Source organism: Erinaceus europaeus, chromosome 5 (assembly GCF_950295315.1).
Source record: "Erinaceus europaeus chromosome 5, mEriEur2.1, whole genome shotgun sequence".
Lineage (NCBI taxonomy): Eukaryota > Metazoa > Chordata > Mammalia > Eulipotyphla > Erinaceidae > Erinaceus > Erinaceus europaeus.
Window position 1 is genome coordinate 83,040,695 of NC_080166.1, and position 13,149 is coordinate 83,053,843.

Genomic DNA, 13,149 nt, shown 5'->3' on the forward strand with positions numbered 1-13,149 from the left:
TTCTCTCAAATACCTTTGGATAATTAAGTTGCTTGTGTCATGGAGAATAACTGTCTTGTATCTCATCAATTCCTGTCATACCAGCCCCCTAACTTAGGGGCATGCCGACCGTTAAGAAACCTGTAATTTCTGACATATTTCAGTAATAATTCCCTTCATTTGTTTTTCTATTTAACTCATGTCCACCTTGCTAATAAACGAGTTCTGAGTTCTGAACATGCTGGAGAGCTCCCTGGTGTCTTTTACTTCGTGTCACCCCTGTCGTGAGTGAGAAAGAACCAGTCCGTTACCTTTCCCCTGGAGACCACCCCGCCAGAGAGACCTGACACTATCTAGCACAACAACATCAATAACAACAACAATGAAAAACAACAAGGGCAACAAAAGGGAAAATAAATAAATATTTTAAAAGGAAGCAATAAGAAGAAGAAGAAGAAGAAAGAGGGAAGAGGAGGAGCTAGAATGCAGGAAGAGGATGGAAGGCAGAAGGAGGAAGAGACGGGGAGGAGGAGGAAGAAACCGGTCATGATGAGAACTAACCAAAGTAATTTTTTCACTAATAAATGTAGATCTTGGCCAGCAAAACAATTTACTTGACTATTGAACAGCCTCACCATGTGTGTGGTCCAGGATTAAGCCTGATCCCCACAGCTCTGGAGGAAGCCCTGGTGCCCTCCTGTCTTTCCCTGTCTCCGTATATATCTGAATAAGTCAGCCCAGAGCAGTGAAACCCCAGCAACGACAAAAGAGAAAGAATAAACCTAAATACACTAGAACAAGACTATCTTTTTTTATATTTATTTATTTTCCCTGTTGTTGCCCTTGTTGTTTTTATTATTATTGTTGTTGTTATTATTGATGTTATTGTTGGATAGGACAGAGAGAAATGGAGAGAGGAGGGGAAGACAGAGAGGGGGAGAGAGAAAGACAGACAGACACCTACACACCTGCTTCACTGCCTGTGAAGCGACTCCCCTGCAGGTGGGGAGCCAGGGGCTCAAACCAGGATCCTTAGGCCGGTCCTTGTGCTTTGTGCCACGTGCGCTTAAGCCACTGTGCTACCGCCCAACTCCCTGAACAAGACTATCTTAAATGGTACATATATTTCCATGTAATTTTTTTTGAAATATAATAATAACAACACTTTTTTTTTTTGGATAAAGACAGAGAAATTGAGAGGAGAGTGAGAGAGAGAGGGAGAGCCAGAGAGATACACCTGCAGCACTGCTCCACCACCTGTGAAGCTTTCCCCCACAGGTGGGGACCAGGGGCTTGAACCTGGGTCATTGCACACTGTAACGTGTACTTAACCAGGTGCACCACTGCCTGGCGCCCGTAATTACACACTTCTAAGTGAAACATGAAATGTTTTTCAAGCTTTTATTTTTAAGACAGAGACAGAGAGGCAGAGTGTGAGCACTAAAGCTCCCTTCAGTGCGGTCAGGCTGGGGCTTGAACCTGGGTCGTGCACATGGCAAAGCAGCACACTATCTAAAAGAGCTACTTCACCAGCCCCTATGTCAGTTTTACTAAATTTTCATATCTAATAAGAAGGGCCTCCCTGGTATCACTTCTCCAAGATGCCTTGTTTTCCCAGGAAAAGCCAAAGACGGGCAACATACTTCCTATGAACATCCTGTGAGGCCCACACCTGCTGAAAACAGCCCAGCCCACAGGTCCCTTTAGTACCCTCCCCTGCCAGGGAACCTGCTCCTTGACTGTGAGGAGTCTGAAAGAAGTAGAGGAAAATCCTGATTTCCCAAAATGCAGAAACCAACGCTCCATCTAAGAGATACTGTATCAGTATCAGCAGTCAAATGAGATCAGGACCCCAGAGTGGGAAGCAAGCCTCACTCGGGGGGGGGGGGGGGAAGAAAGGGGGCTGATTAGCCTAAGGAAATACAAAAGCAGAAGTAAGGGAGACAGTGCTGCAGGCCAGGCACAGACGAATGACAGCATGAAAACACTATCTCTCATAGCCAACCTGGCGGTTGTATGGTGTCACTGCGTGGGTTTGACCTTTCCTCTGACCTTGACTCTTTGAATCTTTCCAAAGAACTGAGGTTTACACATCTGCATGGACACGGGGAGGGGGAAGCCCCTTATTCCCTTTTCACAGAAGATGACCCACAGCTAACACTGCTGTTAAATAAGAGGCCATTTTTTAAGTATTTATTTATTTTCCCTTTTGTTGCCCTTGTTTTTTTATTGTTGTTGTCATTGTTAAATAGGACAGAGAGAAATGAAGAGAGGAGGGGATACAGAGAGGGGGAGAGAAAGATAAACATCTGCAGACCTGCTACACCGCCTATGAAGCAACTCCCCTGAAGGTGAGGAGCTGGGGGCTCAAACTGGGATCTTTATGCAGGTCCCTGCATTTTGCGCCACATGCACTTAACCCGCTGTGCTACCACCCGACTCCCTAAGAGGCCATTTTCCAGGCTAATTTTGACAACAAACTTTTGGTCTAAGTCTGCCAAATTTTTAATTGACTTTTTGTTTTTTAAACCAGGGCACAGCTCAGCTCTACCTTATGGTGGTGCTGTGGATTGAATCCTGCCAAATTGTAAATGTTTTTGGTTTTGATGGTGCCTGGGCCTGGCATTTATTTAACTTCACTGCTCTCTGACTAACCGATACTTTCTAAATCATTTTAAGTTTAGATAGAGATGGAGACACCACAGCATGGGAGCTTCCTCAGGTGCTGTGGAACGCCCAGGTGGTACTGGGTTTCAAGCCCAAGTGTGCTTATGGCAAAGCAGTGCTTTATTGAGAGTAAAAAAAAAAAAAAAACAAGTAGTAAGACACCGTTCTCCTTTAGAGAACCCCTGTACCTCCTCTCTACCAAGTTCTCTTGACAGTTCAAAGCTTTCCTCCTCCATGAATCTGATTCTGCCTTGACTCCAACCTTAATGCACGTTCTATGGCCTAAACTGGGGCTTACCTTGTGCCCAGTGGTTGTGTGATCCCAGAGCCCCTCAAGTGTGCACCTGTTCATGCCTTAGCTCAGAGCAACACTCAGCAAACTCAATGTGCATCTTCTAGTGATAAAGCAGGGAGTAGTTTGGGCTGACAGAAAGAAGTACTTAGGGGCCGGGTGGGAGTGCACTTGGCTGAGAGCACATGTCACAGTGCACAAAGACCCAGGTTCAAACCCCCATTCCCCACCTGCAATGAATGTACGGCTGTCAGGCACACATGCTTTGTGTTCTACCACTGAGCTAACACCGCCAACTTCAAACAAGCCTTATTATTTTTTTAATAATGAAATGTTCTATTTAAGCATAACTAAGTGGGTTGGGGAAACAGCATAATGGTTATGTAAAAGGCTTTCATGCTTGAGGCTCTGAAGTCCCAGGTTCAGCCCCCAACACTACTGTAAGCCAGCACTACCCAGTGTTCTGGGTTGACATCCTCTCTTTCTCTCTCTCTCTCTTCTTCTTCTTCTTCTTCTTCTTCTTCTTCTTCTTCTTCTTCTTCTCTCTCTCTCTCTCTCTCTCTCTCTCACTGAATGATAATAATTAAAAAAAATAAAATAACCAATTCAAATTGCTGATTCTAGGTATGTCTTTTCACTGTTTTAAATGCTGTACCAATTCCAGTGGCCTCTGACAAAGTAGTTAAAATTCCTTTTTATTGACTTAAAAATATTGACTCTGGGAGGAGGTGGCTTTGTTGTGTGGACCCGAGACAGCAGTATTATTTCAACTGAGTTTTCACTCAGTTTGCCTGCACCCACATAGCAGAATTCAATCAACTATTAGGGTAGCTACTTGTGGCCATAAGGTGACTGTGGTATGGACCTTTTATACACAAAGGCTTACAGGGGACAAAGGTGTCACAGTGAGGCTCCAAGAGCAAGGGAGAGTGGGCATTTAAAACTAAAAGTAAACTGACAACAGTCTTCAAATTAAGGACAGGTTGCACCATGGTAGGATAATCTTCCTATTTTAATCGCTACCAGGCAGGCTCTTACTAGGTGAGAGTGTCCCCTGTGAGACTGAGTAACACAGAGAGATGAGTGGTGGCACAAAATAACCTTTCTCGGTTCTTTAGCTGAAATGCTAACATGCTATCAACAAAAAAGAACAGGAGGGAAGAGGTAAGGAGGGAATTGGAAAACAGTAAATAACTAAAGAAATGGCAGGCATTGAAAGAGAAGTACGATAAGCAAAGCCTTACTTGGTGAAGAAACTATTCAATAATAAAAACAGAATACAATAGCTCTGACTAATTGTAATCAGAGTGTGTAAAGCCAGGATTTTTTTTTTAAGGTAGAGACAGAGAAGGCAGAGAGGTAGAGAGAGACTGAAAGAGACCACAGCACCAAAGTTTCCTCCAGTGTGAACCTGGATTGCACGTATGGTAAAGCATCAAACTAACCCAAATGAACTATTCCACCAGACCAGGAAAAATTTTCCTGACATGAACACTGAATATGGAAAGAAGCTCTGTCTGGAATCTTGTTTTCTAAGATATAGAGAAGTTGTCAGGAGAAGAGACTGCTTTTCAAGGACCCTCCCAAGTGATACAAGTTGAATACATGGATCCTAAAAAGATGTATGGTACAAGGTACTGTGATAAAAATTGCTTCAAGGTCTTTTAAGAAACATCTTAATGGGATGCTCTCCAGTTTTGTTAGCTGCTTCCTGAGCCATGGCCATAATAACACCAGGCAGAGACGAGACCAAAAGAAGATGAGTATCCTCCTGGATGGTGAGTTGCTTTTACCATGTATGTGACCAAGGTTCAAGCCCAGCCCCCACCACATTGGAGAAAGCTTCACTACTGTGGTCTCTTTCAGTCTTTCTCTGTCTCCAGCTTTAAAAAAAAGTGATTATCTAAATACAATTTAAATAATTTGATATTTTGCCAAATTTAATGTAACCAGCAACTATCCCACAACTGCAACAATGGCATCGTAACTCTGGGGGGTAGAAGAATGGTTGCCAAAGAAAGGCATTTCTCAGACTAAGGAGCTTACTGTTGCCTGAGAGGGTGCCAAGCCCTTCATCTGAATTTTCTCATCAATTTCCACAACACAGTCACGTGTGGTCAGTAGTACTTGTAGTTCTCTTTTAGAGAAGTTCAGTCACTTGATCCCAGTCACTAATCCCTAATACTGCTGAGTCAGGTGAGTTCTTAACCTATAAACTGTACTATGTTAAGTATTCCCTCAACAACCCCACCGGGAAAGGCATTGCTATTTGTCTTGTCTTACAGGATTGGAACTGAGGTTCTGAAGATCACGGAAGATCTACTGATAAGGCTGCTATTCGATATAGTTCAAAATCCAAACTATGCCCAAGACTGACCTGCAAGTACTGTGTAATGGTAACACCGTAGCAGCCACAAAGCTTACTATTAAGACAGGTACCCCTTGATACTCGAAATGTGCCCATGGACATCACCTGAGAATTCACTAAAAAATAGTAATAAGGGGGTAGGGTGGTAGTGCAGCAGATTAAGCGCACATGGTGCAAAGCAAAGGACCAGCGTAAGGATCCCGGTTTGAGCCACTGACTCCCAACCTGCAGAGGGGTCGCTTCACAGGCGGTGAAGCAGGTCTGCAGGTGTCTGTCTTTCTCTCTCCCTGTCTCCCCTACTCTCTCAATTTCTCTCTATCTTATCCAACAACAACAACAATAACAATAACAACAACAACAACAAAAATTAAAAAATGGGAAAAAGTGGCTCTAGGAGCAGTGGCTTCGCAGTGCAGGCACCAAACCCCAGCAATAACCCTGGAGGCAAAAAAAGAAAGAAAAGAAGAAATATCTGAGTTGCAGATTTAACCTCTAAAATAACACTTAAGGAAGAAAAAGGAAAGGCAAGGGCCATAACTCCTGAGTGCGGGAGAACACACCCAGAAGGCAGAAAAAAACAGAAGTTATTTCCCCAAAGAGGTCAAGCTAACTGACAATGATTTTATGATTTTAACCCCTACCCCACTTCAATGTTCTCTTGACAGCCCTGCAAAGTGCAGCACTTTATTCTAATAAATAGACCTATACATGCCTCTCTTTAGCTTCTTAAGAGCTTTCTCATTCACAGCTATATACAAGATACTGGGTATTATACAACAAATCCTAATAAAGGGACTTTTCAAAGTTAACCCAACTACCAAATAATGTGATGATAACAATAACTAGCCACTGTCTTCTTGAACCCTAAGACAGCAGGAACTTCACATTTCCATTATAGAGCCTATATTTCCCCCAGTCCTGGAATCTTAGGGTGGGGTGCACTTTCCTGCATGCTTGTCTCAATTCATATCAAATAATATTGCATCCACCAATCAGAACCTAATCAATGCAACGAGTGCCACCTCAGCATGCTTCACTTCAGACTGTGTCCAGAGACTTCAGGTGTGGAATGTCAACCCTTCAGCTTCATTACTTGGATGAGACCTTTCCTTTCATAGTATTCTCTAATTCCATCCCAGGTGGTTCACTTCCTAACAAAGTCCCCAAACCTAGATATAGACCAGGTCCCCTGAGATAGAGCATATGTTCACACATATCCATAAACTAGGGCAAAATATATACCTGAAAGCAAAAGTACACAATAGTCTGCAGTGAGTACCCCCAACACTTCATCTGCACTATTGCAGCCTTTAGGTCCATGGTTGGTCAACAATTTGTTTGGCTTTGTAGGTTAACTCTCTTTTCAGCCACCAGGTTCCAGATACCAACAATGATGCCGATCAGACTTCCCTGGACAGACAACCCCACCAATGTGTCCTGGAGCTCCACTTCCCCAGAGACCCACCTTACTAGGGAAAGATAGAGGCAGGCTGGGAGTATGGACCGACCAGTCAACGCCCATGTTTAGTGGGGAAGCAATTACAGAAGCCAGACCTTCAACCTTCTGCAACCCACAATGAACTTGGGTCTATACTCCCAGAGGGATACAGAATAGGAAAGCTATCAAGGGATGGGATGGGATATAGAGATCTGGTGGTGGGAACGGTGTGGAGTTGTACCCTTCCTATCCTACGGTTTTGTTAATGTCTCCTTTTTTAAATAAATAAATAAATAAATAAGCTTTCTCATTACAGATAAGCCACACCATTCACTCCCAAGCCAGAGAGAGCTTCCTGCTAAGGCTTCTACAGTAGCAGGCTGTCAAATTAGTAGGCTGCAGGATGCCCCAAACCTAAAAGCGAAATGGGGAGGGAGGGAGTGATTTTCTCCTCATCTGGTAAGCACAGGAAGTGTCTGAGATCAAGGTTGAGGCTAGGTGCTCCCAGGCCAGGCTTCTGCACTGGCCTTGCTCCTTCTCCTTTCTGGTGTCCTTCCTTCCTTCTTAAATATTTTTTTATTTTAATGAGAGAGCACTACACAGAGAAAGACACAGACACAGAAAGACCAGAGCACTGCTCAGCTCTGGCTTATGGTAGTGTTGGGGATTGAACCCAGGGCCTCCTCAGGCATGAGAATCTTTGTACAGACCTGCTGTCTCCCCAGGCAACATCTTTTCTATTTCCTGTTACTACTTTCTCTACTATAATTTTTCATTGAGGTTTCTGGACTCAACCATTGTTGTTATCACTTAAATCCCACATTACAAACAATGCCCCTCATGGTACATGTATAGCTTTCACAGGAGAACACTGGCAAATAGGACTTGCTGAGAACATGAGTGAAGCTGGATGGCTACACCTTTACACAAGGGGTGCAGTGAAATTCCAACAGCATGCTTGATTCATAAGCTTTTGAAAAGTTATGCCTGGTTAGGGTCCAATGTATTTATACATTTTTATTAGCCTCGATCGAGAGATTTGAAAGAGTGAATAAATTACTTTCTGATTTGCTTCATCTGCAACTGCCAACTACGCTCAACAGATGTCACATAAGAAATTCAAATTACATCTTCAAATGGAGCAGAACTTTCATAATGAATAATTCAAGAGAAGAACCAAAAAATCAGAATGATATTCCAGAGCCCTCTCTTTCATTGGATGGCAAGAGTAAGTGGAAAAATACTCACCTATTTATTTGACCATTTTCTACTTCGGTGAAATCGTTGGAGTCATTGCTAACGTTGTCGTCTTCAGGCACTGTCATGTTTTGCAACTCAGTTAGTTCGAGTCCACTTTTGAAATGCATCATGGTTAGAAAGTATTCGTCGTCCAACAACAACAACAACAAAAAGTGGACCAAATTCTCCGATTCTGTGTGTATTTACAAGTGGAGAACAGAAAAAATAAGCGTGGCACCCCTAAAATACAACACAGGAGAAAAAAAGAATGACACCACTGATTAAATAGCAATGGTTACACTGACAATACACAGTTAATTCACTGATGACATCACATTGACGCTGTGCTACCCTGCACATTAAAGCTATCTTGGCACATCAAGTGCAAGAGGGCTGGGCTTAAATTTATGCCTGTCATAAATTTCCTCCATTTAAAAAAGTTACTTTGTTTTTAGGTAGAAACAGAGGACGTGGTAATGGAAGGAGGGGAGGGAAGAAGGAAGGGAGAGAGAGAGAGAGAGAGAAAGAGAGAGAGAGAGAGAGAGAGAGAGAGCCACTACCACTCCAAAGCTTCCTTCAGTGCGGTGGGGGACAGGGTGAAACCTGGGTCAAGCACATTGCAAAGCAATGCACTACCAAAGGGAGCTATTTCACTAGCCCAGTTTCTTCCACTTTTAACTATGAAATGAGCATGTTTTGGGGGTCGGGCAGTAGTGCAGTGGGTTAAGCACACATGGCACAAAGCACAAGGACTGGCGTAAGGATCCTGGTTTGAGCCTCCAGCTCCCCACTTGCAGGGGAGTCGCTTCACAATCGGTGAAGCAGGTCTGCAGGTGTCTGTCTTTCTCTCCCTCTCTCTGTCTTCCCCTCCTCTCTCCATTTCTCTCGATCCTATCCAACAACAGTGATAGCAGTAATAACAACGATAAACAACAAGGGCAACAAAAGGGAAAAATGGCCTCCAGGAGCAGTGGACTCAGTGCAGGCACTAAGACCCAGCAATAACCCTGGAGGCAAAAAAAAAAAAAGAAAAAGAAATGAGCATGTTCTAGAACCTCCCTGTTCACACTTGCAGGAATATGATGTCAACTGCAGGCAATACAGACACCCCTTTTATGAAAAACTGTGCTTTAGAGGAAAGCAAGCTAGTTATTTGAAGGCATCAGCTCACAGGACACACACATCTAGCTGGGGAAAGACCACTGGGCCACAGGAACACTTCTGATTTAGCAATCCCAGTTTAATAAAAATGCAAATCCTCCCATAAATGGCATCGTGAGGGATCAACTGCCCAGCCCAGAGGTCAGGCAGCAAAGGACAAATACGTGTGTTTTGAAATCTAGCAAAGAGTTAATCCATCGACTGCAAGAGATTAAATCAATCTCTTCCATGAAATCACTCCCTGTCAGGGAGTTAGGGAATTAAAAACTCATACTCGGGGGATTTAGGTTAATCCACCTGAAACTATTTCCTCATCAGAAACAAAGGACTTTACATCCTCCCCTCACTCCCCTCCACGGGTGACTTAAATTTAGATGTGAGTGATGTGAGGTTCTGAGGCTCCGACAATCCTCATAAGCGGTGGGAGAGTTCCAGACACGCAAGGTCACAAATGAAAGAGCAGAGGGCATGAAAGGGGAACGCGGCTTGAAAAGCAAGGCCTGTATGTGTACAGGCGTCTCACTGGGCTGATCTCGATGAGGTCAACGAGAGCAGGGAACGGAGGAGAATGTCAAGATTTTTTTTTTTTTAATTCAATGGTAAAGCTGCTTAGGCAATGTTTTGATGTTGTCTGAACCTGACTTCCTTCAGCGGACTGTCCAGTTAGAGTTAGAGCTCCCATGTGTCCAACAAAGAATTCTCGTATCTCCCAGGAGCATTCTGCTGATTGATACTGCTCTCAGGGTTCACAGAAAGTACTGGCTATGCTAAAAAAAAATTTTTTTCAGGAATTTTCTTTTTATTTATTTATGGATACAGAAAGAAATTCAGAGGGTAGGGGAAGATCGAGAAACCTGTAGCATTGCTTCACCACTCATGAACCCCACCCCCCACTGGGGGAACTGAAGTTGGGTCCTTGTGTATGGTAAGGTGTGCACTCAACTGGGCGTGCCATCACTCGACCCCAGGAACTTTCTTCTTCTTTTTTTAAAAAATATTTTTAAAATATTTATTTTCTTTTTTGTTGCCCTTGTTTTATTACTGTCTGTTATTGTTGTTATCAATACCGTTGTTGTTGGATAAGACAGAGAGAAATGGAGAGGAGAGAAAGATAGACATCTGCAGACCTGCTTCACCACTTGTGAAGTGACCCCCCTACAGGTGGGGAGCCAGGAGCTGGAACCGGAATCCTCATGCCAGTTCTTGCACTTTACACCAAATGTGCTTAACCCGCTGTGCTACCACCTGACTCCTCCTAGGAACTTTCTCAAAAGATCTATTTATTTATAAGAAAGACAAGGGGGGAAAGGGAGCAAGTGGAATCGAGCCAGGAATGGAGCTCTGGGACCATCACAGGCTTGAGAATCCATTGTTCTATCTTCCAGGCCATCTTTCACAAATTTTCTTGTCTTCCCCAGTTAGGTCAACTATTAGTCCTTTTACTCAGTATCCTATCTAGAATGAAGCTTTTTTTTTAATCAGTTATAATTTATTTTTGAAATAAGGATTTCATATTGATTTACAAAACCGTAAGGTAACAGGTAATATTCTACACCTTTCCCACCACTGGAGTCCCGTGTCCCATCTCCTCCACTGGAAACTAGTAGTTCTCCCACGGTCACTGATACAGGCTGATTCTACAACTGTCTATCTACATCTATTTTTCCCCATTTTTTAAGTGATCCTGCCTTCACTTCCGTCCTAGTTTACCCCTACACTTATTACTAGAACGAAACCTTCATGGCTCCATAATTCTTCACAACTCCCACTGCTTTAATACTTCCTTCTCCTCCCCCCTCACCCCCGCCCTTTATTCTCCCGACTCCCACAAGGGTTATCTCTGAAGTTCAGTGCCTGCAAGACTGCACTGCTGGGAGCAGTGGACAAGAGCTCAAGAGTCAGGGAGATAGAAGAGACACTGCATCACTGCTCCACCACTCGTGAAGCTTCCACTTGCATGTTGGGACCAGGGGCTTGAAACTGGGTCCTCAAGCACGAAAATATATGTGCTATACTGGGTGGGTTACCCCAGGCCCACAGCTTCAGTATTTTCTAATCCTTCAGGTTCCAGGAGCCTTGCCTGGATCCAGCGAGGTAGGCCTCTCCTGCAAATAGGACACCAGACGAGGAGAGCTGAGCTCCAGAACTCCCAGGTAAGGTCAAGCTAGGGGCTAGGAGATTCTTCCAGACAGCTATGTCTCACAGGGTCTCCTCTGTGCTATTTGTGCTCTAAGCTCTTTTTGTTTGTTTGTTTGTTTTAATTTTTATTATAAGATGACATTTTGGAGGTCTAATTTGTTCATGAAAATGAAACTGGCAAATGAACAAAGCTAGTTTTCCGGTCGTGACGTTAGTGACAGCAGTCACTGAGAATGAGGTCATAGTCAGCAAACACTATCCAATCAATTGTTCATATTTGCTGAGGGCCGGTGAGCTGAGGTTGTTTCATAAAAAAGCTACATTTGGATGACCTTTTTTTCCCCCCTCCAGGGTTATCTCTGGGGCTCAGTGCCTGTACTACAAATCCACTGTTCCTCCTGGAGGCCATTTTTTCCCCATTTTGTGGTTGCCCTTGTTGTTGTTAGTATTGTTATTGTTGTTGCTGGATAGGACAGAGAGAAATCAAGAGGAGGGGAAGAGAAAGATAGACACCTGCAGACCTGCTTCACCACTTGTGAAGCAACACCCCTGTAGGTAGGGAGGCGGGGGCTCTAACAGGATCCTTTTGCTGGTCTGTGTGCTTCGCACCATGTGTGCTTAACCCATTGGCGTTACTGCCCACCCCACCCCCATGACTTTTTTTCAAAGAGAGAGACAGAGGCAGTAAGGCAGAGAGAGAGACAGACAGACAGACAGACAGACAGACCAACTGACCACAGCACCTAAGCTTCTTTCAATGCAGTGGAGATCAGGCTCAAACCTCAGCTGCGCACATGGCAAAGCCGCACACTATCCAAGTGAGCTATTTTGCCTACCATGAAGTACATCTTCCTTTCTTTCTTTCTTTCTTTCTTTCTCTCTCTCTCTCTCTCTCTCTCTCTCTCTTTCTTTCTTTCTTTCCTTTTTTTGCCCTGATTGTTTTATTGTTGTAGTTATTACTGTTGTTGTTATTGATGTTGTCATTGTTGGATAGGACAGAGAGAAATGGAGAGAGGAGGAGAAGACAGAGAGGGGGAGAAAGACACCTGCAGACCTGCTTCACTGCCTGTGAAGCGACTCCCCTGCAGGTGGGGAGCCAGGGGCTCTAACTGGGATCCTTACAGTCCTTGTGCTTTGCGTCATGTGTGCTTAACCCGCTGGCTACCGCCCGACTCCTGAAATATATCTTCTAAAGCATCTTTTTTTTTGGGGGGGAGCCAGGGAGGCAAGTGCACCCATTTGAGCACACACTACAATGTGCAAGGGTCCCAGCTCAAGCCCCTGCTCCCCGCTTGCAAGAGGGACGCTTCCTGAGAGGTAAAGCAGGTTTGCAGGGGTCTATCTTTGTATCTCCCTCTTTCCCCCACCCTCTCAATTTCCTTCTGGTCTATCAAACAAAATAGAAAGAGGAGGGGGAAATTAACAAAAGGAAACAAACAAACTAACTAACAGTGTCTGGGACCAGTGGATTATTTAGCAGTACCATCACTGAGCCCCAGTAATAACCCTAGTGGTAATTTTTTTTAATGTCCTTTTTCTTTCTAGTTTTAAAACTAATACACATGCACTGTAGGAACTGGTAACCAGGTAACCCAGAACCACAAAATGGGTCACTGTTAGATTATGATGTGCTTCTCTTCCTTTTCCTATTCTCTTTTTATTATAATTCAACTTTGGGCTTTAAACTTGGGTCTTTTTCATATAGTGTCACATTTTAAGTTCCTTCTTTTTTCTTTTTTTAAGAACAGGATTTTAAAAGAACGTATTGGGGCTGTGTGGTGGTATACCCAGTTGAGTACATACTGCCACAGCAAGGACCTGGGTTCAAGTCCCCAGTCTACACCTGCAGGGGGGAAGCTTCACGAG

The 13,149-nt window shown here is 43.9% G+C and overlaps 1 protein-coding gene across 1 annotated transcript in view; it reads right to left on the minus strand.

Moving 5' to 3' along the window:
• Window positions 1–13,149, minus strand: part of SLC38A1 (solute carrier family 38 member 1) — a 97,622-nt gene that overhangs the window by 60,794 nt on the left and 23,679 nt on the right. Inside the window, exon 3 of the mRNA XM_060191456.1 lies at window positions 7,993–8,223. Within this exon, the coding sequence (XP_060047439.1) occupies window positions 7,993–8,114 (122 nt within the window). The 5' untranslated portion in view covers window positions 8,115–8,223. The remainder of the gene's footprint in view (window positions 1–7,992; window positions 8,224–13,149) is intronic.